At 46.8% G+C, this 24,681-nt stretch overlaps 1 protein-coding gene across 1 annotated transcript; it reads right to left on the reverse strand.

Moving 5' to 3' along the window:
* Positions 1 to 858: 858 nt before the first annotated feature.
* luzp1 (leucine zipper protein 1) lies at positions 859 to 12,895 on the reverse strand (the record flags this gene model as incomplete). Its single annotated transcript, XM_080011982.1, has 5 exons — positions 859 to 1,116; positions 8,015 to 8,182; positions 9,328 to 9,920; positions 10,291 to 12,553; positions 12,764 to 12,895. 5 exons carry the CDS (start codon positions 12,893 to 12,895, stop codon positions 859 to 861), a joined length of 3,414 nt encoding a protein of 1,137 aa, XP_079868108.1.
* Positions 12,896 to 24,681: the final 11,786 nt, after the last annotated feature.

The raw sequence follows: 24,681 nt of genomic DNA on the forward strand, positions 1-24,681 counted from the left end.
AAAAAACCTCCACCCCCGCCCCCCGGCACCTCACCGGAGACAGCAGGGGTGCGGGCGGGAGGGTTTTTACGAGCCTCCCGGGAAGGGTCGGGAGAAATTCCGGAACGGAGCTTCTGTTGGCGTCTCTGCTCATGCGTGCGCTCGGGTGGGTGGGGGGGTGGGGGTGGGAGGGCCGTGGGGTCAGCGTCGGCGATCGGTGCAACCGCTGCTCTCCGTCTTGGCACAAGCAGCAGATGTGAGATGGAAAGTGGTGGGAAAAAGATGGAGCCGGGACTAGGGCCTTCCTGGCACAGATGAGAGATTGAGTGCTGTAAAAAAAAAATATATATATACACAAAAGAAAAGGTTTATAATTATACTATAAATCTCTCTTCTTTATTTTTTAATTTATTTATTTATTTTTAGAAGGTTCAACATGTTTCTCGAAGGTACTACAGCCGGACGTCACTGCCGCGCCGAACCTCCTCTGCCCAGCGCTAAGAGTCAGCTCTGTGCGCTCGGTTTGGTGCGAAAATCCCCTTAAGACATCTGTCATAATTGCAGAAGGAGTAATTACATAAGTTTCCTTTTAATTAGGGGTTTGAAGAGGCGGCCTCAGTTCGGTCAAGAGGGAGAACGTCAGTTTTTATTTATTCATTTATTTTTGCCGAATCCCCCAATGACGACTGTTTTAGTGCGAGACGGAGATCAGAAAGATCTCCCTTTTTCCTGCAGAGAGGAAAACAGAAAGGAAGATGAAGAAAGACGGATAAAAATAAATAAGAGGAAGAGGAATAAAGATATCTCTGCCTATTTGCCGTTATTCTTCCTAACCTGGCCTCCACGCTGGTCCAAATCTCCCATTCAGACCAGGCCGGTCTAGTGGTTCTCGGACTGGCGGTGGCTCCAGGGTCTGCCCCCGACGCCGCTCTGTCCCTCGGCCCTCCCCGCCGACGCCTGACCCCTGCCGGACCACGGCTCTCCCCGGGAGGAGGCCCCCGTGGCCTTGGGGCCCCGGTCGTAGGAGTAGGAGCTCCCCGGGTGGTGGGGGTCGCCGCCGGGCGGGTGGCGCCTCCAGGAGGCCGGGCTGTGGCCGGGGTTATGGCCAAAGGGAGCGGGCTCTGCGCTCTCGGAAGCCTAAAATAGAGAAGAGGGAGAAAGGTTATGAGTGTCGTAAGGCGCAAGAATGTCCTTTATCATATTAAGGACTCTCAAGGCATAAGGCCCCGGACCCCATTTGTTAAGATTGGGCTTATTGGACCCCCATCGGAAAAAGGCTCTGACAGTCAGATATGATTTAGTCCCAAATAATGTCTGCACTATATTTAGGGAGAGAACAGCGAAACTATGCTCAAAGCAGTAATTATTTTACATTTTAAAGGAAATAGTGGTGAAGTTTAACTATTAATCATTTTGCTGGGGACCCCCTGGAACCTCTTGAATGAACCCCCTTGGGGGCCCCATGTTTAAAACCACTGGTCCGACCGGTCCCATTTTTTTGGGGGGGGCGGGGGGCTGTATACCGTTTGATGGACAAGGGAGGTAGAGCGACAGGGCCGGTCGGGTAACAATGACGATTTCATAAAATCATAAACAATTTTCCCACTGCGGTAGAGTTGGCTGCAACTATCGCCGGAAAACATGTAATACCCAACAAGTCGTGGTTCAATTATTGAACCAAGGCAACATTCTAAGCGCTCTGGGCAATTTCCTTGGGTGGTGTAGGGCTATGTTTGATCCGGGCAGCATATTATCTGGGCATTTGATACATGCTGCTTATGTTAACTAGTGTGCAACAAGGAAAAATCCATGCCATGTGGAGTTTTGCCAGAGGAAAAATTCCCCAACCCGAAAAAAAACAAAACAAAAAAAACAAAACAAAAAAAACACCCCCAAGCCGAGAGATTTATAATTTGGTGGCCCGACTAGAAAACAAACCCCCAAAGCTGCCGGCCCTGCGGAGTCTGCATCAGCGCGTAACCTCAGTGACCCGGCGCTGGGGAAAGCGAGAGTTAGATGACGAAGCAGTTCCTAAACACACAGAAACAGCACTGCGCTCCTGTAATTTCAGCTTTTAAAAAGCACCATAATTAGTGACAGTTGGTGGGTTGGAGTTGGCTTCTGATGGAAGTTTCAGAAAAACGCATTTTTGCTAATTGGCTTTAATGGAGCACCGCTGGACTGCCTTACTCGTTTCTCCGGGGGCAGCAGACAGGAAATCAGTCAGCATGCCGGCGCTGCCAAGTGGGCGTGGCCAATGAGGTCACTTCCTGCTCTGGTCGACGGTGGGAGGAAACGGCTTGCGCAGCGCTTTGTCCTTCTATGGTAAGACACCGCTCCGAGGCAAATAGGCTGAACACAAGACTCGAAACGCTAGGTTGGTAACTATGGTGATACCAAGTCCACGTCAATATTCCCCTCAGAATAAAATATAGAAAATAAAACAAGGACAGAATATAAAGTCCACTGTCCACTAACACAGTGTTACATTATATTACTACTTAGTACTTATATAGTTAGCAAAGGAATTGCCATAATATGCTTTAAAACATTTAAGTTTAACTGTCATTTCTGTCGCTCCAAATTTGACTGAATATCAATTTGCCATAATATTTGAGTTGGAGAAACACCAGCCTGCAATAAATGCCCTTAGGTAATAATGATGTGCCAGACGAGGAGGGGAAAACTTCTGGCACGGCTTCTCTTCCTGCCGGCCTCGCCGCAGTACCTTGTTCGCTGCGGTGCCGTCTGATTAGTGAGCTGCTTTTGTGTAGTCCCAATTAGAAAGATATCTGTATTCCCTTCAGTGTTTGTGAAACTCGGTTTCATACTTTCGGGAAAGGTTTTAAAACACACGTTCAATTGAATTTTTCATTATTATTATTTTTTATAAAAATGTTCAGCCTGGCCTTTAATTTGGCCAGGCTGGAGAAGAGAAGAGAAAAAAAAAAAAAAAAAAAAAAAAGAAGGGGGTAAACTTAATGGGTCTAACATACGTTACAAAAAGACACTGCTTCAATAGCGTTTCTCGCAGTTCATTTGTACGGTGTCTGCTGTTCTAGCCTCCGACCAGTAACCCACCGCTGCGGCTGCCAACTCCAGCTCCTGCACAGATTGCTATTCCAGAAGGTTTATTTTTTTTATTTTTTCTATTTGGGTTATGTCAGGCAAAAAAAAAAAAGACAACAAAAAAAACCCCCAAAAAAACACACGAACCGTAGTACGACTGTTTGACCACATTTCACCTTGGTGCCGCTGGTTTTCAACTCAACAAAGGATGTTTTGGTATCTCGCTCATCGACCATATAAGGCCCCGCCGGCCTCGGCCAAACATAAGTTCACAGCCCATTCATGTTGGGGCTGAGGTTTCCTCGCACCGCACTGGGAAGGAAACACTACAATGCCGTCCTGTCCTGTACCGGGGAGGTGAGGAGAGACCGCCGCATAAAGCAAAGCAACCGCCCTTTTTAACTCAGGCCCACCAGCGCTATTCATATTTGAAATGGACTTTAAGCGGGTTTTTGACAATATCCTGTGCGCTCATTCCTCATCATGGCCTCTGGTCACCACACCCATTATCAGGGCCCTAGAAATGTGTGCTATTTACCCTGGTTCCAGGAAACCAAAGGGGGTTGGGGGGCCACTGTCAAGGTCATGGCAGCAGCGATGGCGTCGAGGCAGGCGGCAATGGCCTTTCCAAGAGACAAAAGTGGTATCGCTCCCTGCCCCATAAAGCGGGAAAATAAACGACGACCAAATCATTTATTCATGGAGGGGTTGAAGAGAAGAGGATAAATAGGCTGTCGTCTTGTCTGGGGTCACTCTAGGGTACTTAAAGGAACGGGAAGCGGTCGTCTCCCTGTAAATGGCTATTGAGCGAGAGAGCCTTTCCGGTGTAACTTGATCTTGCTGGTTTTCAAACACGTATGAAGAAAATGTGAAAGACAAGTTTGATTAAAGAGGAATTCCAATCCAAGGGTTCTCCTTTGACTGTGTACTGTTGACGGTATTCAATATTGATAATTGATAGCGAGGAACTTTCCCAGGCCGCCGCGTCCTATTGATTGACAGTCGCAAAGGTCCAACATGATATGACTTGTATAACCCTGTGTATCCCACCGAATCAATCAAAAAATGCCTCTCAGTGCAGATCAAGGGTCAGTATGGATAACTGGCTGGGGGAAAGTCAATGTGGTAAATATTGACTATATTCCTTTTTCTTTTTTTCCTTTTTTTAAACCTGTGCTGTCAGCATGCAAATATTGACTTCATTCCACTCTCATCAGACCCCGGAGCCTTCATCTTGTAATGACCCCGCTCACGGCTATCAATCCGCTGACGCCATAATCACACGGTTATCTCCAAGCTCCCAGTGTCCAAAACAAAGTTGCCCTTTTATGCAAGAGCTTTGGAAATAGAGGATGCTCACTTTAAACCACTTAAATATATTGAAATCTCAAACCGCAGCTTTAGCAGGGTGCTCCAAAACAAACTCAAAAGTCAAATTCCAAAGTAAAACTTTTTTTCTCTTTTTTTGCACTGAATCCTGTTTTTATTATGTCTGTTCGACAGAGCGGCCAGTTTATAAGTCTGAGGTTTGGATGAAGATGGTATTACTGTAATACGCCGGGCGGCCCAGTATCCGGGCAGAGGACCTGGATGGAATGGAGGGCACAACGGGTGATTGGCAGGACGGGGATTTAAGGAATAGATCGTGGTTCAGTGTGAGGACGCCAACAGCTGGCATAGCACTCCAGAATGGGCCCCCAGACTCCAGTGAGTGGATCCAAAATAACCCATAGTCCGTCTTCATAGAGGGCTGGAGAGGACGGCTGATGAGGGAATAGTAGACTGGGGCTGGTGAGTGAGTGTCTGTGTGTGCGTGTGTGCGTGCGCGCGTGTGTGTGTGTGTGTGTGTGTGTGCGTGTGTGTGTGTGTTATTAACGCACTGGGCTGAGTTTAAGGGCATGTGGCAGAATTAACTTGGCCACTAACCTTGACTGAGCTTCTCTGAAAACTTTGTTCCAGGCAGAGCTCAGATGACAAATTAAAAGAAGGTTAGCGGGAAGAGAGAGAGAGAGGGAGAAAGAGAGAAGAAGTGAAAGGTGATGGAGAGGATGTGTGTGTGTGAGGTGAGTAGGAGAAAGACAGGGAGTAATAGGAAAAAAAAAAAAAAGAGAGAGCGAGGGAGAGAAAGGTAGAGCTCGGGGTCAAAAGGCACATGACAAAAGTGACATGGGGGGGGGGGGTTGAAAGTTAAGGCCCTCTGTTAGACTGATTTAATTAAGCCCCATTGAAGGCTAATGAGTGGGAGGGGCTCCATGTTTGTGTGCGCGTGTGCAACGAGGCAGAGATGGACAGTAATTACAGCTCTAAGGGCATGTTACCTCTTATGTTATTTATACAATGGCTCGCCTGGCTGGAGATGGGAGGCCCCGGCAGAAGGCTCCGCGCTCCCTTTTCATTGTCCTCCTTCGCTTTGACTGATGAGTGTTGGCGTGTGTGTGTGCGTGTGAATTGATGTATGCACGGACGGGCTGTATGGATACCGGACCCACGTGCAGCACGAGGCCTCGGAAGTCCGTTTTGGAATCGTCACATGCCAATCGGGCTTACCGGAGACGCAAAGGATGCTGGGATGTTTGCCTCCCCCCTTTACCACAGCCATTGATGGGGAACACTCGATCGACATGAAACCGTTCCTACGCGGTCGACGGTGAATGTGAAAGTCAATGTCGAAAGAAGAAAGATATATCCGTTTCTACCAAATCGTTAATAACTGCGTCAATGAAATGTGACTTATAATGTGTCATGATGAATCCATCCAGGAGAGCTGTAGCAGACGTCTTAGAAAACAGCCACGACAACATGTGATGCACACATTCAGTATCCATTTACCCTGACTGCTTTACAATGCAAGTAATTCTAAGTTCCAAAAAAAACAAAAAACAAAACAAAAAAAGACACGAAAACCGGCAAACACCACAACAAGCTGAGGATGTTTAGCGGCTGTTCATCGATGTTTATATTTATATGAACACCAGAGCATTTCTCGGGTAAACTCTGCATTGCTGTTGAGGGACCATGAGCGGAAGATTTAAAATCCAAGGGAAAAAAGGGGGGGGCAAAAAAATCCAAATGCATCAGTGTCATCTCAGCCCATACGCATACCAGGACAACATCTTTTACAATTTTATCTTTCACCATTATATCATATTTGAGAAAAAGACAAGAGAAACACGGGCTGAGAGGAGATAAGCTCACGCATCAATCAAAGCGTGCGGGTCTTTGAACACATTCTTGGAAACGCTAAAACTTATCTGCGTATGAAATAGAGGGAACCCTACGCAGCGGCCTTTGGTGAAAAAAGCTAGTTTGTCAAGCATGCAGACGGACGTGTTGTTGTAACTACCAAGCCCCGGGGATGTTTAAGTTCCTCCGGCAATCTGACGGCGGACTTGATACCGAGAGACGCCGGTGTTATTGCCGTTGTCCGTTTGTAATCCTCACCTCGTTTTTCATCATCATCTGTTTGTCAACCTCTCCACCCTCTGTATATAAATTAACTCGTGAGCACTTGAGATACCACACACACACACACACACACACACACACACACACACACACACACACACACACACACACACACACACACACACACACACACACACACACACACACACCTTCTCAGTCAAAAACAAGTTATTCATATCCTGGTGGCCTGACATAAAACAGCCTCATATTGGGCCGAATTTAAAGGTGGAACAACAATGCCCATCTTCAATTACGTGCGCGCGGAACAGCGGCGCAGCCGGACATGGGTGCAGAGTAAGGCCAGAACACGAGCAAGCTATTTTCTCCTCTTAGAGGTTTCTGCTAACCTCCTTTTCTCCCTGTTGAGAACCCTTTTTTTCATTCCATCCTCCCTCCTTTTTGTCCCACCCTTTTTCCCTTTGTGCTCGCTAGGGCAGGAGGAGTGGGGGCCCAGAGAACTGCTGTGCTAAGCTCCAAGTCCAAGAGGCTGGCGTCGAGGAAAAACACAAGCGGGTTCTCATGCAGTCTCTCTCATATACACACGCACACGCACACGCACACACACACACACACACACACACACACACACACACACACACACACACACACGTAGTAGTATCCTTTCAGATGCCTTACTGTGAAAACTACAGGCGCTGTTTTGGATTAAAGGCATGTCTGGCAATTCCATTGTGCCAGACATGTTCATTAAACCGGACGCAAAACATCCCCCTGTGACCGGGACGAGACCCCCCCCGCCCCCCCCATAAAAGCAACAATGGATTTTCAAGTACTGTTTTGAATCAAATAAACAAGTTTTATCTTTTGACCGAGATCCAGAAGCGCCGCTTTGAAAAAGGGGGATATGAACATTTTTACACATATCTGTCAGGAAATATCAGTCACACTCGCGGTGCCAAACACCACATTTAAACACTGTGGTCCCTTGCCAGCATCTTGGAATGAAAAGACCATTGTGAGAGGATGGAAAAAGGAAAAAAAAAAGAATCCAGAGCCCGCTCTCAACTAGCTTCTGTTAAAACTTAATTTGAGGGAGGATTTTTCTTCACTTATCCTCAAAAGAACTTGGTATCCCAAGCATGGGAAAATTGCCAGCCAAAACCTGCCAAGACCTTGACAGTGTTTTCTACTTTTCTGCCTGGTGATAAATGAAGGATCTAATATGTCAGCGTTAAAGCCAGATAAGAGTTTCACATAGTTTCCCCCTTTTTCAGGGTAAACAAAGTACAGATCATTCATATAGTTCCATACTTTCCACTGGAACAAAACACTTAAGGCATTATAGCTCCGGATCGTCTTACCCACACTATTGAGGACGTTTAGATGTAATAAAGAGGATATTTCTTTAAGTCGTATGAAATCCAGCGTTTTGGATCCCGGTTGAACCTACAATTGAGATCCGGATCGACATTGAGCCGACGTTCCCTTCACTATATACGGACGTGGGCTCTTTTTCACATCCCCCGTTCCCACTCGTCCTCACCGTGGGTTGTGTGTAGGAGCGTCCCCAGGACTGGGACGTGACGGGCTCGTGGGGAACGGTTCTGCCGGGCCCTCTCGCCTCCGCGACCTGAGTTCTGCTCCGACGGGCCCCGGGCTCCTGCACCTCCCGGGTGCTGGTGACCACGTTTTTGATCTTGCGCATGTACAACTGCGATTGAACATGAGGAAGAAGTCGTTAGTGTCGGTGACATGCAAGCGGCGTATGACTATTCCTTTCAGCGTTCTGTTCCCCGGGTCGTTCTCGTTCCACAATATGCGAAAGATAAAAGCTGGGAGGGTGATACTGCAGATCACTAAAACCACTGGAAAACAGCCATTAACAAGCTTTATGAGGGCGAGTGGAAATATCCAGAAAGGTGATTGAATAACGGATCTACGGACACACGCCTTAAATCTAGGATACTATCGTCAGGGCAAAGGAAGTCTTTTCCATTTCAAACTCTTTAAACAGCTGACATGTGTGAAGTTGACGAAAAGTACACCCGAAGTTCATCTACGGAAAAATAAATCCATCCTATTAGGGCTGAACGATGAATCGAATTCAAACTGACATCGCAATTTAACAGAACGGAAATTTTAAATCACAAGGGCTCCGTTTAAAAAAAAAAACTAAAAAAACTTGTCTCCCACGCCGATGGTACCGACGATGAAGAACAGTATGTTTTTATTTCATGTCTCCTAATGGAACCAATGGGGACACTTTCTCCGTGCCCACCCGGGCTTTAGAGATTGTTTCAACTCTCCGCACCCGTAGAGTCTGGATGGAGCCTCTTCCAGAACACTGCCTCTGTTTTTTATTTTTTTATCATAAAAATAAAGCAAAAAGCTGTCCCTGAGCACACGGAGTGGTGCTCCGTGTATGCCCACGTATGCGCGCAACGTTTTTAATAAATAAATAATAAAACATCTGCTGAAATGGCGCATATTTTTCAAATGTTACTTTTCAGATTCTAACAATTACAAGGATTGAAGTTAAATCAATGCGTCAATATTCTACTGTGAATGAAGGTTTTTCTTTTTACAATTCAATAGTTAAATACAATGTTATTCATATCAATTCATCTAATTTCAACAGAAGACGTAGACCGGGCCTACAGGAAAGAGCAGTTATATGTTCACTGTATAATGAATGACTAATTAATTGTGTTTAGTGAATAACACAGAAAATAAGGAACTTTAAAAAAAATTGCATACTAAATCGCAATATTGGTCTAAATAAATCACAATTACCAAATTTTCTCAAACCGTTCAGCCCTATATTCTATTTCATTCTATTTTTATACCCTTGCTCACCTCTGCCGGGGTCGGCCTGGCCCCTTTACTCCCACTCACGCCCAGCCCACTGTTCCCCGTCTCCTCTGTGTCGAAAACGGTGTTGGCTCTGTAGGCCCTCCATGTGGGAGAAGGTTCAGCCTCATCCTCAGAGAAGCCGTCTGTCGCCGCCGTCTGACACACCCTGCCTCGACCGGCGGCCTCGTCCACGGATGCGGGGTCCCGGTTCCTCCAAGTGCTTCGCACGGTCACGTTCCTCAGGTCTGGCAGGCTGTCGTCCTGCGGGTGCAGGCTGTGACCCTGGCTTCTCCAGCTTGAGACCGCCGTGGTGGTGCTGCTGCTGCTGCTCTCGAATCCTGACTCCGTGTCGTTGCTGAAGTCGCCGGAGCCGGCCTCCAGGGACTGGACGTTGAAGCTGCTGCGTTGGGTGCCGAGGCGGCCGGCGGCGGTTTCCACCCTGGAAGTGTCGTACAGGCTGGACCTTGTCGGCGAGACGTCCTCCTGGTCTTCAGCGCCGCAGTCGTAGTCCTGGCAGGTCCGCAACGTGATCTCGCTTTTTGGAATGGAGATTTCATATGGGACAGAGATGCTGCCACGGTGCTCGATGCTGGGGCCTGGCAGGAACATTTCAAAACATTTATCATGTTATATAAATTCTACAATTTCCACAACTCTTTCTGGTTCCTTCAAAATATATAATTTTTTTAATATAATGTTAATAAGGACTAAGTAGTACCGCTCAAGCCTAGGAAGAAAGTTGAACACAATGACAATAACATTCAGCTCAATTGGGTTTTAGCTCAATGTATGGGCAACGATTACTTAATACTTTGTCCACTGTATGTGTCATTTTTATAATTCAAGAAGAGTTGAAGGTACATTTTTTATCCAATAATTCAAGGATTTACCCAAGGACGAGAAAAGATAAGAAAGAATAAGGAAAGCCGCTCTACCAATTCGTAGGTTAAAAAGGTGAGATCATACCTATGAGGATGTTACTGGTGGACGTGTGCCGCTCTTTGATGGGCATGGGTTCACTGGACACGCTACTACTACGACTGCTGGTCCTGGATAAGCTTGGGTCATTGGGGTAGATGGTTATACTGCTGGTCATTTTACTTGTGGTGGTCACAATGGGTTTGGTGGAGATTTTGGGTTTGCCGTTGGTGGCCAATGCATCTGACATCATGACTTCCTTCCTGTCGATCTCGACGATGGCCGGCTTGATGACGCCCTTTGACCTCAGCGCCTCTCGTGGGCTGCACACCCGCTGGATCTCAAGCCCCGACGGCGGTTGCGTGTGCTCTGGGATGCCTCTGTCGGCGGGCAGCGGCCTATTATGAAGCTCTTCATCAAACGAGCTTCTGGATGAGGAACCTTCCGAATTTGAATCACGGACGCGGGAGTATCTAGGATACTTAGGGGTCGTACTCCGACTGCTTACATTTGTAGTAGGCACCTCAGTGATGGGCTCCGGTTCAGAGGGCCTCGAACCAGTGGATTCCGTTTCTGAGGCGGAGGAGTGACCTTCTGACCCCTGGTCGTTGGGCATCAGGGGCGTGACGTGGGATCTGAAGGCTGTGTAGGACCCGTTGGCTTTGGACGCTGAGACGGGAACAGCAACTGACTCCAGGGCCTGATCCAGCGATTCCTGATCCGACGCGCACGCTGCGTCCCTCTCCTGCGCCAAGAGGTTGTTGGCTTTGCAGGAGCTCTCGGGCACGGCATCAGAATTGTTTGATTCGCTATCGCTACCCACGTACAACTTTGAAAACTTTTCTACTCTGCTCTTCTTACTCTCCCCATCGCTCTGCTTCTGAGCCGTCCTGCACGGCTTCTGGTCGTTAGCCGCTGGAGGATAGCGACTGAGGACAGAAACTTTCTTATTGTCAGTAGAGGAAGCATTTAAAGAGCTGTGTGTGGCTCCTCTCGTCTTCTCCTCTGGACCCTTTCCTATGTCTCTTATTCCATTATCAGATGCAGCTGCAGTACTTGTGGTTTTGGGTGTTCTCCTGCTCTTGTGAGCAGGACTGAGGGCTCTCCTTACAAACTTTGGAGAGCTCTCCTCTGAGTGGCTCAGCTCTTTGCTCCTCAGCTTGGGCTCTCGCTTGTGCTGCGGAGACAGCTCCCTATTCCTGTATTTGGGAGAGCTCGGTTCAGAGATGGTCGCGGCGCTCCTGTATTTGGGCTTCTCTTGCCTGAAACCTCCCCTCACATTTATCTCCTCGTTCTCTGCTTTGCCGTTCTCCAGAACCTTGGCCGGGCTTTTGGGGCAAAGGTTAGTGCTTTCATTGCCGTGGCTACTTCCGTTATCGGTCCCACCATTCCCGCAGAGCTGCGTCCTGAGCTTCTCCACTTGCTCACTGAGCTGCTGGGTCCGATCGCGCTCCAACTGGAACTTCTCCTGGAGCTCCCCGTTCTTGGACTCTGAGTTCTTCAGGTCTTCCTCGACTATCGCCAGCTGTTTCAGGCGGTTCTTTAGCCTCTCCACCTCCTGCGACAGCTCTTTCACTTTGTTGTCCTCCTCCTGCGAGCCCTCGAGGCTGTTCTTCTCGTTCTCCGATTTGTTCCTGAGACCAATGTCGTCCGCTAACTTCAGGTAGTCCAGGCTCTTCTTGTGTGGGTTCAGCTTGCTGCCGAGAAGGCCCGTGGAAGAGAGCTCATCCTCGATGCGCGACCTCATGAAATCTGCATGATCAGTGTCTGCCCCAGAGCCCAGACGGTTCTTCTGACGTTCCAGTTTTTCCGTCAGTTTCAGAATGTTCTTCTCGTCCTCCCTCTGTTTCTCCAGTAGCCTCTTGCGCTCGCTCACAAAAGTCAGGGTAAAACCTTTAAGCTTTTCCATCTCGAGCGCTAAGGCCTGCTCTGCCTTGTCTAGCTTCACCTCGGATGCCTCCACCTCCTTCAAGCGGGCCTTGAGGGTGTCCAACTCGGACGAGAGCTTCTTAGTGAGGTTCTTCTCCTCGTTGAGACTGAGACACAGCTGGCTACAGTCGGACTTGCTCTTCCCGAATGCCTCTTCCAGTTTTTCCAGTTCAGCCATCCTCTGTTGAAGGCGCTCGATCTCTGCCTTCAGTTCCTTGGTGAGGCTCTCCTCCTCTTCCAGTTTCTCTCTCACCGTGCGGCAGAGATCCTCAGCCTTGCAAACCTCCTCATCCTTGCCCTGGATCTTAAGCAGCCGCTTTCTGAGAGCTTCCACATCCCCTAGCAGTGAAGAGTTGCTGCCTTCAGCCTGGATGATCTTGTCCTATGAAGGAAGGGGAGTTCTTAATCAATGGGTAATGTTTGAAAAACGTCAGGTAGTTCTCACCGGAAAGACACTTTGATTCATTGTGATCATTCACAAATTATGTTGTTGTTTTTTTTAGCTCAGTTTGTTATTATTAAGAAAATAATTACCCCAATAATAACCATTCAATGCAAGAATGCTCAACTGAATACACATGAAAGTACTGACTTGCAGGTCAAGTAGTTCATCTTCTGACTTCTGCAGCTTGTTGGTGGCTTCCTCCAGTTCATCTAACCTTCGGCCAAGACTCTGTAGCTTATGCCGCAGGTGGCGATTTGTCATGTCCTTATGATCAGACATGGCTCATACAGTTCTGGTATGTATGTCTTATTTTTCCTGTTTAACTGTTAAGTTATTTTACATTTGTGGAAGAGTGATTGTCCAGGGAATAAATGTAGAAAGGAAAAAGGCCTATTTCTTTTCAATGAATCCTCTTCGTTCTCTTCGCCGTCTGCCTGCAGCGTCAAGTGGCAATGGTTGTACCCGAGGGGTGTTGAGCAGGAGAACCACTCATCTGCAAGGAAAAAAGATGAAACAATTGCAGTTGTCACCAGGGAAAACGCCAGTGGCAGTCCTATTATAAAAATGGCGCTGGAATAAGCCCGTTACTTTGATTAGGGGAGTATTAACACAATAAACATTCTTCAAAATTCTGTTTAACCTCAGGAAGCTCAAAGGAAGGCAAAAAAGAAGGGATGAATTCAGCAAAGGCAGAGAAACAAAGGGGTAGAGAGCAGTAGAGAGCACACTCAGCAAATCAGATTTCACAGTTCTGCTTGATTACTGTGACACAAGCAATTAGAGAAGGTTGGAAAAGACCAAACAGAAATGCACGTACACACAGAATATGAGTGTTACATATTCTGTTTCGCAACTCAGCTCTTACACACACACACACACACACACACACACACACACACACACACACACACACACACACACACACACACACACACACACACACACACACACACACACACACACACACACACACACACACACACGCTTTTCTCCTTGGGGCTTGCAATAAGTTCAAGTAGACAAATAAATTACAGACACTTTTGCAAATAAGGACAAGCTGAGCTGAGATGAATAATACGATCTCAAAAATGCACTGTAATAAAACAATGGCTAATGATATTACCTCATGTATAGAAATTAACAAGGCCTTTTCCTTGGCAAAGCCCTCTTCACGACAGAAGATGAATTACTTTAATGTGATAAGCTTAATATGCTTCTACACTCCCATTTCCTTTTGTCATTCAGCCACCATGTTTTTCACCTTGAGGTTCCTTAGGAAGCACAGAGCTGGCGGTGAGGCTGCATGTGTGTGTGTGTGTGTGCGTGTGCGTGTGCGTGCGTGCGTGCGTGTGTGTGTGTACGAGTCACCATCACGGTATTGATTACAACTCGCCTAGTCTAGTCTTGCTGACAACAGCATATCTCAATGATACCGACTCCTTCTAATCTCCGCATCAATACACAAACAGCAGCCCTAACCACGGTGTCACAACCCAACAACAACACTGCAATATGTGTTCATTCAAATACAGTCGCTAGGAAACCAGAGCGTTTTTGACTGCATTTTTTCCCCAGCCATGTTACTGTATGTCCCGGCTGTCACCAAGCTTTGTCATCAGCCGCTCACTATGACAGCTACAGGACCAACACCAGAGAGAATGAATGCACGTGTGTCCATCGCACAGCATACCTCCACTGCTTGTTGGGGTTGACGTTGTTTCTTCATCACGGAGACAGTGATAGACACTGACGGGCCTCTATAAATTTAATTGACCCGGCCTTTGTCTCATGTGTGATTCAGTCGCTGGGCTTTCCTTGCCCTGGTATCTAGATCCTTGTTGCAACCCTTCCCCCAGCGTCATTTCCACTGAGCTTCCCCCCGCTGACTGTGTGGGAATATCGACCTGAGGGGAGTCATAACATCTGCACACATCATCACTTATCGAGCGTGGAGACAGCTACCCTTGCATACGTCCAATTCTTTATACACAACCCTTCCAAACATCCTGAAGCTGCTGCTACACTACGACACAATTTTTTTAAGGATGGCCTCAAAACACGGGTCCTTTTAGAGCAACAAACCTCAGGACAGAAATAGCACGACCATTTGTAGGCATTTCTTTTGCATTAAATGAAGCTGTAAAAAGATCAACCAGCGCACTCTGGCTCGAACGTAATTACACTGCTCTTAATTTAGTAAATCGTTTCATCTCACCGGCTGCCTGCGCTTGCGTAGAAGCACGGTCCAACGTCTGCTACAAGGTACAACTTTGCCATTTTGGTTTTCTACAGCAAAGCTTCAATGACTTTCTATCTTCTCATTTGGTGTAAAAACCCCCAACCACTCATCCCGCAATTCATTAAAAGTCTTGTTGAACACGACCCAAGGCAATAAGCTTCAAGGGTCAATATGGCAATGATTATTTTATAAAAAAAAGAAAACAAAAACAAAAAAACCCCAGCAAAATGAGGAACCCAAGCATTTGCTCCGGGATTTTATTTATTTTCCACTTTCATGAGGTCTTGCGGTTTGGTCGTCTTCTTCAAGGAGTACGTGACTTAAGCAAAATGCATCAAAGAGGGGAAAAGACAAAGACAAAAAAAAAAAGAAATGTGTGACTTGCACAGAGGGAGAAAGTGCTTGCCTAGCTGTCCCTTTGGGAGCCAAAACACCTTAGTCAATAAAACCGTTTTTAGGTCTGGCGTTTGTTTTGTCCAGCTGATGCTTGTTAACCGAAGTAAAAGGGCCAATTTCTCTCCGTTGTCTCCCATGGAGCTGAGCTGGTATCCGCAATCCAAACTGTCAAAACCTGGACCTGACTGATCCTGGTCCAGTGGAAGGAGGAATGCCCAAAAACACTCAGATATTGTATATACAGTACATCTGCACAGAGCAGCTACGAGGGCTGGCAGACACAAGACATTTCAATAAGTTCCGCTCCATCACTCTCTTCTGTTCACGTCCTGCGACGCGGCGCAGAGGCAAAGCAGCCTCTCGAGATGTCCGAAAGAGAGGGTTTTTCCGTCTTTATTTATAACTACAACTAATTCGCTGGAAACCTTTCTTTCTGCTGACATACTATGAATAATGCGAAACATCTTTGAGGATGACTGTTGTTTAATTACGCCTCACTGGTTTTTTGGATTATGTCTAAACAGTCTCATTTTGTGTCACTCCCGATTCCCTCTCGGATTTTCCTTCTCCAAATAATAAAAAAAAAAAAAAAAGCTGTCGCATTGTGCGAACAGGTCTCCAAATGTAGCTCCTCGGGTTGAGCCTCGTCCTGGTTAGTACTGGCTCTTGGTGGGTCCAGCTACTCCCGTCTTGGCAACCGGCCTCTCTCTTTTTCATTCTTTCGCTCTTCCTTTCTTTCCATGCCAACTCCCTTCAAACCCTGTTCTCTCTTTCTGTATTTCCCTCCCTCTCCCTCTCTCCCTCTCATCTCAGGCACGCACAACGGCATAGCTAAGCGGGTACATTCAAGGGGGCGGCGGTGCGTGCAAAGTGATTCTGGCAACGGCCGGCCTCTGCCAAGCCAATCAACATACCTGATTCACTTTATCACGGTGGCGGGGTCTCATTAGCTACATCCAGGCCAGAACAGGGCGGTGAGCGGTAGAGGCGGAGGCATGAAAGGGAGGAAGGAAAAAGAACAGAGAGGTAAGCAGGAGTCAGGAGAGGCGTAGCTCTAGCGGTGAGAGGAGACGAGGGGTTGAAAGAGATTAAAAAAACAAAACTGAGCAGAGACGGAGGCAGAGAGGCGCTATCTGAGATGGAGGGAATACACACAGATAAGCGCTCTCAAAACAGCAAAGTCCCGTTCCGACTTTGATTTCCCCCGCACCCGGATGCCGGGCAAGCGATGAATGTCGACAAGCTCCGCTTCGGGATGGGCGATGCCAGACAAAATGTTGATACAATAGTATAAATAATTATAATATTTACAATAGTTAAAATCCAAGACCATATCTAGTCATCACATCAAAATATCCATAGCTTATCAATATATAACACACACACTTTGTGAACTCAATAAAACTCAAGCATGTTGAGTTTATTTGAGTTTCCCCCAACGCAATCACAGGATTTGTCAATGTCAAAAAACTAAAATAATCTAACCAGCATTGAAGCCTTTGGGATTGTGAGGGCACTCAACTGTGAGGAAAAAATTATGAGAATTATGAGATTATGATGACATCCAATGTCATATTAATAATGGTGGGTATTCGGGTGCCTTGTACTTTTAAACTATATATAACTTTAACTACTGTATATATGAGCACAGACACACACGCAGACTTTGTAAACTTCATAAAACTCAAGCAGGTTTGGTTTATTTGAGTTTCTCCGACGCAGTCACAGGATTTGTCAATGTAAGAGTTGCACAAAAGGGAAAGGTGGAGGGTTGTTAGGGCAAGACCAGGTTTGGCTGAGAGAGGAGAAAGGAGGGGGAGAAGGGAAGGAAGGAAGGAAGGAAGGAAGGCAGGAGGGGTCGGGGAGGGTGGTTGCGGTATTTGAACTCAACCCAAGTCGAAACACAGTTTCAATCCTGTGTTCTTTGTGTGTCAATTGTGGAAAACCAGGAAAGGGCAGAAGCCAGGAGGCGGAGGTGGAGGTAAAGGTGGAGAGGAGTGGTGAGGGTCCGGTTTTAACCAAGTAGAAAGACCAGAGACACACACAGAAGACATACTATAATAACTCTCTACCCCGCACGAAACAAGACAACTACAAACAGGGCTGGGCAGGAGACAAACCCCATCATCTGCCGCAGTTCCGACTCCGTCCACTTCCTGATACTGTATATGGACGGGAAGTCGCTCCAATTCCTGTGCTTGAGGCCATCGAACGTCAGGGAGAGGACGAGCCGCCAGACAGGAGGGCGCGATGAGCCCCGCCTGAACACAGTGAGCCGGACGGAGGTTGCGGAGGCAAGCGCCCGAAACTAACCCCACGGTGGAACAGGTCGGGTGGAGTGGAAGGAGCGCTCCACAAAAATATTATATCGTTTAAAAAGAATGACCACGAGCCCATCCACATTCGGCCAATTCTCCGTCAAAGTCATTGGAAATTGTCTCCAAACCTTCCAGCAAGAGTCGGAAACCTGGTGAGAATTTGAATCAAGCTTGTGTCTGGCTTGAGTAAACACAAAAACTGGTCACCACCACAGAGTGCCTTGTATGTCTGATTGTATCTGATAAATCAACTATTTCACATTGCATTTACATGACATATTTTACGAGTTGGAGACGCACCGACTCAAAGAGCAGCGATGCTGGAAAATGAGTGGAACCGGACAAATTCTGACGTGCGACCATTGATGGAGTTTGGAAGCGAAACTGTTCATGAAGAGGTCCGTACACACACACACACACACACACACACACACACACACACACACACACACACACACACACACACACACACACACACACACACACACACACACACACACACACACACACATACACATACACACACACACACACACAGCAAGGTTACAATCATACACCATATCATTAGGGCCCTAGCCACTCGCTTCCTGCCTTCTCCATGCCTCCAGTACATTCTGTTCTCTCCATGAAAGAGAGAGAGAGGCAGAGAGGGAAGGAGAGAAAAAAAGAAAGAACCCCCCCCCCCCCCCCCTGCACTTGACGTTATTTTGGAAGCCGAGGCCTGCAGTTCTTCTCCGTTATAAATGGCAGTTAATAGGGGGTCCAAGTCCAATGACAAAGACTCAACCGCATCTTCATGTAGTCGGCTTCTGACAGGTTTGCTTACGTGAATTTAAAACAGACTGTGTGCGTGCGTGTGTGTGTGTGTGTGTAGGGCACGGGACTGCAGTGGATGGTTGCTGGCACAGCAACGTAAGCCACAAGATGGTGGAGACCTGACGCTTGGCCTGCATTTTTCCCCCCTTTTTCCAAGAAAGAGAAAACCGGCATCCCATAATGCTCGGTTTGTAGTTTCCTGTGCTGTCATGTTACTTTCTTCGCTCTTTTCTTTTTCGCCTTTTTCTGTTTCGCGTCGCTTCTGGAAAAATTATAGCAGTGAAAAGGCCGTGCGGCAATCTCAGCAGAGAAATGGCCGGAGAACTGAGGAGCCAGTAACCCTTTCATAAAATCTCAAATATAAAAAGGATGGAAATACCCTCTCTTTTTTTGCTATTTTCCTCCCAAAAAACGATGGGAGAAATGACCGGTTAGAGGATAAAAGTAATGAAATGTGGTGAATCGGTGGTCCTGTCGTGCAGAAAAATAGACTTGTTTATGACGAGGACATAGAAGGACAAGGAAGTTTGACCGCAACACTGGATCGAACAACAAAGTCCAGAGTTAAAAAAATAAAAATAAATAAAATCACATGGCACTAAAACACTCCAGAAGAGACAAAGCGCGGTGACACATCCGGTCGATTTGATGAATAACTTTTACCAAACTGCATTCTCGGGGTCTTCACGACCGGTGTTCGGATCAACACAGACTCCCAAAGAAAACACTTTCCGGGCGCTCGTCGGGGTTTGTCGTTTCAGTCTGCTAGACATCATTTCAATCCATTATTGTTTTCCCCAAGAACAACAAGCAGCTTCCCCTCTTTAAGTTTTCACACGACTATTCACAGTCACCAAACCGCAACCAGAGAGAGAGAGAGAGAGAGAGAGAGAGAGAGAGAGAGAGAGAGAGAGAGAAAAGACAAGAACAGCAGGCAAAAGCAGAATCAAGCACTGGGTTTGCAGGGTGAGGTTGGTGTTTGGCTTGGCGTCGTACGACCTTGGTCGAAAGGTTGCGGTTCAAACCGTTCAAAAGCATCAGACGAAAACGCGTTTTGCCTTTTGCCTTGCCGCAACGGATCGTTTAGTTGTCAGTCAGCAATAACTTGACCCCGGCGTCGTGCCGCACACAGCCGTCAACCCCTCGCGCCCTGAGCAGGTTCGAGGCGACGTTCTCGAATGCCTTCTGTTCCTGAGCTCCGGGAGCAAAGCGGTCGATGAAAATGCGTTGAAACGGTCGCCCTAACGTCTCCGATCTCCTCATATTTGTCACATGTTCATACTTGTTTAATGTGCAGGGAAACGCTCGGTGGCATACTTCAAGGCCGTGCTCAGCATACTAATAATTACAATATAACAATAATTATATGTGTATAAAATGATGCAACAGGTACACAGCGTGCTGCTGCATTGGGTAACCCATATCTGAAGGATGAAGTAGATGTACAGATGTATACTGTAAAATGCAAGCAATAAATATAAACATCCACAAATATACAGCATTTTATGAATATCCTCCTCCTCTTTTGTCGGCCCCCCGTCATGCAATCCAATCAACTTTTCTTGGGCCCTGATTTCTGCTGGGAATGGAGCACGACAGGGGGGGGGGGGGCCGCAAAACAATCCAATCTGTAACCTTGAGTCTCCCTGGATTATTTAGTTGCACTGCCGCGCCGCGCCCCCCCCGGACCCCCCACAGTGCTTCTGTAAAAAATGACGGCACAATATCACGGACAGGAAGGAGAGGATTGGACCGACAAACATTGGGATTGGGGGCGGACGAGGAGACAATACGGAGGGTCAAAACAGGGGGAGGGAGGGAGAAAGAGCAAACGCCGAGAAGGAGACTCCAAAAAGGTTCCAAACCACGCCGAGTGACCACATTCGTCATCGGTGCAAGTGGAAGTCGGGCTTGCCAACCGTCTATAAATTTACAGACAGTCAGTAAAAATTAATTCATTTAGGCCATATCTCTAAATCCCTTAATCCCCCAAAAAGTTATACTGTCCCATAAAATGTTCCGTAATTTTCGCGAGACTGCTGCCTTGTGTGAGTTTGAGGAATGGAGTCGGCGATGGAATACCCGCCGCTGAAAGACCGCTCTCTTTTCAGTCCGGCACAATCATAATGCACTTATAAAAAAAAAAAGTTATTAAAAAAAAAAAGAATTAAATGTCAAACGTAATGTAAAAAGTAGTCGTTTGTGTCAGGAAGACAGAAAATTGAAGGATGGCAACCCTCATGAAAGACAAGCGCGTGTTCATAAGAAGGTCTTTCCCGTCAATATTGCGACATGATGGCGAAAAAACATAAATAATAAATAAATTAATTCAAATTTTACAAATGAAGAAACGTGGCAGCAATGCAGTAGAAAAGTCAAACACCTGAAGTCATTTGATTTGGGAAGTGGAATCATATCAATTGATCACCGGAGAAGGATGACGAGACTGGGATTAGGGCTGGGTGGTACGTCGACATAACATTGATAACGTGACAAGAGACGAGACTTTCTTGGGATCCTAATATTGTGGTATAGCTCAGTTAAAGCCCACATTGGAGTAAGTCGTGCGACTTACTTCGCATTCATCACCAAGGCGTCCCCAAAATATCATCAAATTATCCAATTTCGCCGAGCCCCGACTGGGATCTGCCTGATGCGCTCGCTCACATGCAAGAGGGCTGGTGAGGATGAGCGTTAGAGCGCGAGCGCGCGCGCACGCGCACACACACACACACACACACACACACACACACACACACACACACACACACACACACACACACACACACACACACACACACACACAAACAACTTTCACCGTTCTCTTTCCGTGACCTGAATGTGGACCTTCAGCTGTCTGAGTGGGTCTAAAAGCCCCCTGAGCCGTGCAGCTCTGCTCCCAATCCTGGCAGCGGAGCAGCAAACTATATTAGAGCATGTTCTTCATCAGCAGACACAGGATTACAGCCTCTGCACGCTGCTGCTGCTGCTGCTGCTGCTGCTGGGAGCCAGAAGCAGCCCATTAGATTCTATTTAAAAACATCAACACCCCAAAGTATGATGCCGTCGGTCTGAGGGAGATCTGGTCCGATTCTGAGAGCGTCGGACCGGAGAGATCTGGAGAGACTCAATAGCGGTCAGCTGCCGGGCAGACGGAATAACAGACGGTAGCAACCTAGCGATGGGTCTGTGTTAAGCCCTCAAGCCTAAATTTAGAGCACAGCGTAGAGATACATCATATTATTCCACGTGGGGGAACCATTGGGATGATAATTACTTATAAATAAATACCTGGTGTGGGACTCGGGGGGGAGTATTATGGAACTAAAATGGCTAAACTGTCATTAGGTGGGTGGTGTAACTAACCTCCTGCTAGGAGTTTACCCACAAGCTCAGTGATGGGGACACACAGACAGACAGACAGACAGACAGACAGACAGACAGACAGACAGACAGACAGACAGACAGACAGACAGACAGACAGACAGACAGACAGACAGAGAGAGAGAGAGAGAGAGAGAGAGAGAGAGAGAAGAGAACTGATGAAAGAAAAAAAAAGTAGATGCAGGAAATGAAAGGGAATTCACAACAAAATTAATATTCAATGGGGGAAGGGAAGGCCGGAGGATTTAACCACGAATATCATTAATACCGGAGGGATTTACCTCCTGTCTGGTAAAGTCCAAAAGTAAAGAAGATCTTATTGAACTTCTTTATTTGTTCCACCACAAGGAGGACCACGGGCAACAAAAGGACGGCAGCTAGTCCTCCAATCTCTGCTCACCACAGACTCTTTCCCTGGATTGATTCCAGGACGAGGACTAAAAGCTAAGTACGCATTATTTATCAGGAAGGATTTGTAAGAGGGATTACGAGTATGACCATGTATTTCTGTATTACAAATTGATCTTTTATTCCTGTTGGACCCCCTCCCAGGATGATATTGTATATCCATATAACTCAAACTCCATGTAACGGCTCCTCGTATGGTTCTCAAATACACACAACAATGGCTGCCGTTCCATCTCAGTCCCCCCTTTTTTATCCCCCTAAACCTAAATATTTGTCACTCTGGAGAGCGACTGGAATTTCCACCGGGCTCAACATTCACTGACTACTTCAAAAGCAAAAACCTTTTCGGAATAAACAAAAAGTAAAGAGAGTGAAGTGCTCGCACGGTCACAAAAAAAAAAAAAAATAATAATAATAATACACTGTATATTGTTCCGTCTGATGTGTTTTTCCATGATGTGCGACGTACATACGAGCATGTGTTTGTGCTTCAAAACAGGAGCGACGCAATTCTCGCTCGGCAATATCCTGTTTTCTGATATATGGGGAGATTTATGTTCGGTGGAAGGAAATGGCCCGGGATCAAACTTCCATGAAATATTTCCCAACTGCGCTCTGGTATGTCCTCCGGCGTGCTGCCTTCTGAGCGGAGGTCGGAGTTCAGCAACACCATGAGAATGTAAAACACCCCACTCACGCCGACTCCCATCACTCAGTCCGAAGAGACAAGAAGCCCCGAAAAAGAAAAAAAGAAAAAAGAGTGTAGATGTATTTCAATGACTCATGATGTTGCGGCAAAACTACCAAACCGAGCTGTACCGCAATGTACTAGAATATAGTGGGAAGCCGTTTATGGTAATGTGATGCGAAGCAAGGTTAAAGACGGACAATCTCGTTAATTAACATTTCAAAATCAGATAAAAAGGACAGAGTGTGTGAGAGGGGGACCAGGAGCAGCTTGGGCTTGTGTGAGTACATTTCCAGGATCCTGCGGGGGATGATACCGTGGGAAGTTCCCATTGTAAAAGCACAATGAGGAAGAGGAGTCATTGTGATTCACATCTTAAAGCCGTACCGCCCGCCCCCCTTGTCCCCCATAATAGATCTCTCACATCATTAATACGGTCCAGGCAGCCCTGAGGCGGAGGCCCGAGAGGACGATTTTATAACACAGGTACTCTGTGGAAAAAAACACAGGACAATACAGAACACCTGCGTTCTAGCGGACGAATGCAGATAAATTGGCTAAACTGGTAAATTAAACAAAACGAGCATATCGACACACAAGAGACCCCAGGGGAAAAATGTAATGATTTTTTCCTACAAATTCAAAGATATCAAATAAATTAATAACATTTTAGCCCCTTTCTGCCTCATCGCATGAAACAGTGATGACAGCGGAGATGCGTTTAAATTTCCACGTAAACATAAAGAAAGGACCGGCTCCATTGCCCACATTCCCTTTATTTTAAAAATTAAATAAAATAACATGAATGAGGCCCCCAAATTATATACATTTTTATTGTCTTATAAATCCTGCTAAAGAGATCCAGACCCCCTCTCTCCGTCTCTGGCTGCGGTCCCATCGCCAGGTCGCTATTATCCATCAGGACAAACACCAGCTCGCTATTTAAAGTCACTCCACACAGCTGTTCAAACACTCTGGGAGCTGCAGACGTCAGCCAAAATGCTTACATGACTCAGTGACTCGACCAGTACATAGATATGTCAGGCTGCGCATGTGTGTGTATGTGTGTGTGTGTGTGTGTGCGCGCGCCTGCGATGACCTGCTCGGGGAGGAATGTGTGTATGTGTCACCCATTCACACCGATAAGATGCCACAACAACAAGACGACACGATGATCCCGTTGATGTCCATGCCGGGCTACCGACAGCTGATAAGACCGTTAACTCTGCGTGCGAGTTGGTTTTTTTTTTCGGGTGCACCGAGTCTCAAACTGAAATAGAGGGAGAGAGAGAGCGAGAGAGAGAGAGAGAGAGAGGCACCGGAGAGGGGGGAAAGTCGTGTTCAAGGCGGAAAAGTGCAGCGGAGCACAGGCGGACGCTCAGAGCGAAACTCTCCACTCAGCAAACTCAACGTTTACTTTGGCCGGCCGCAAAACATTGTTTTTTGTAATTGTTTGCCTTGCAAACACGACTCAAGGAGATAAACACATTGCACTTTCCTTCTGTCCCTCTCCCCGCGTATGATCTCAGACGGACAGAGAAGTTCACGCGCAGTCAGAACGCCGACCGATGGAAAAATGATGAAAGTCTACATCTTGTTATATCGTGCAACTAATTCAATTCAATACACATCAGCTATAATAGCTGAGAAGGAGATGTGCAGACTTGAAGAGATATCTATCTTTTTTGTACTTATCCCAGATTCGGGTAAGAAGATCGGTACAGATTAGGGAAATACACCTTCCACCATCTCAAAAGCAGAGTTATTAGAGTGACACATCGTCTACAGCATCTTTATGAGAAAAATAAATAAATAA

Source organism: Zeus faber (genome assembly GCF_960531495.2).
Source record: "Zeus faber genome assembly, chromosome: 13".
Lineage (NCBI taxonomy): Eukaryota > Metazoa > Chordata > Actinopteri > Zeiformes > Zeidae > Zeus > Zeus faber.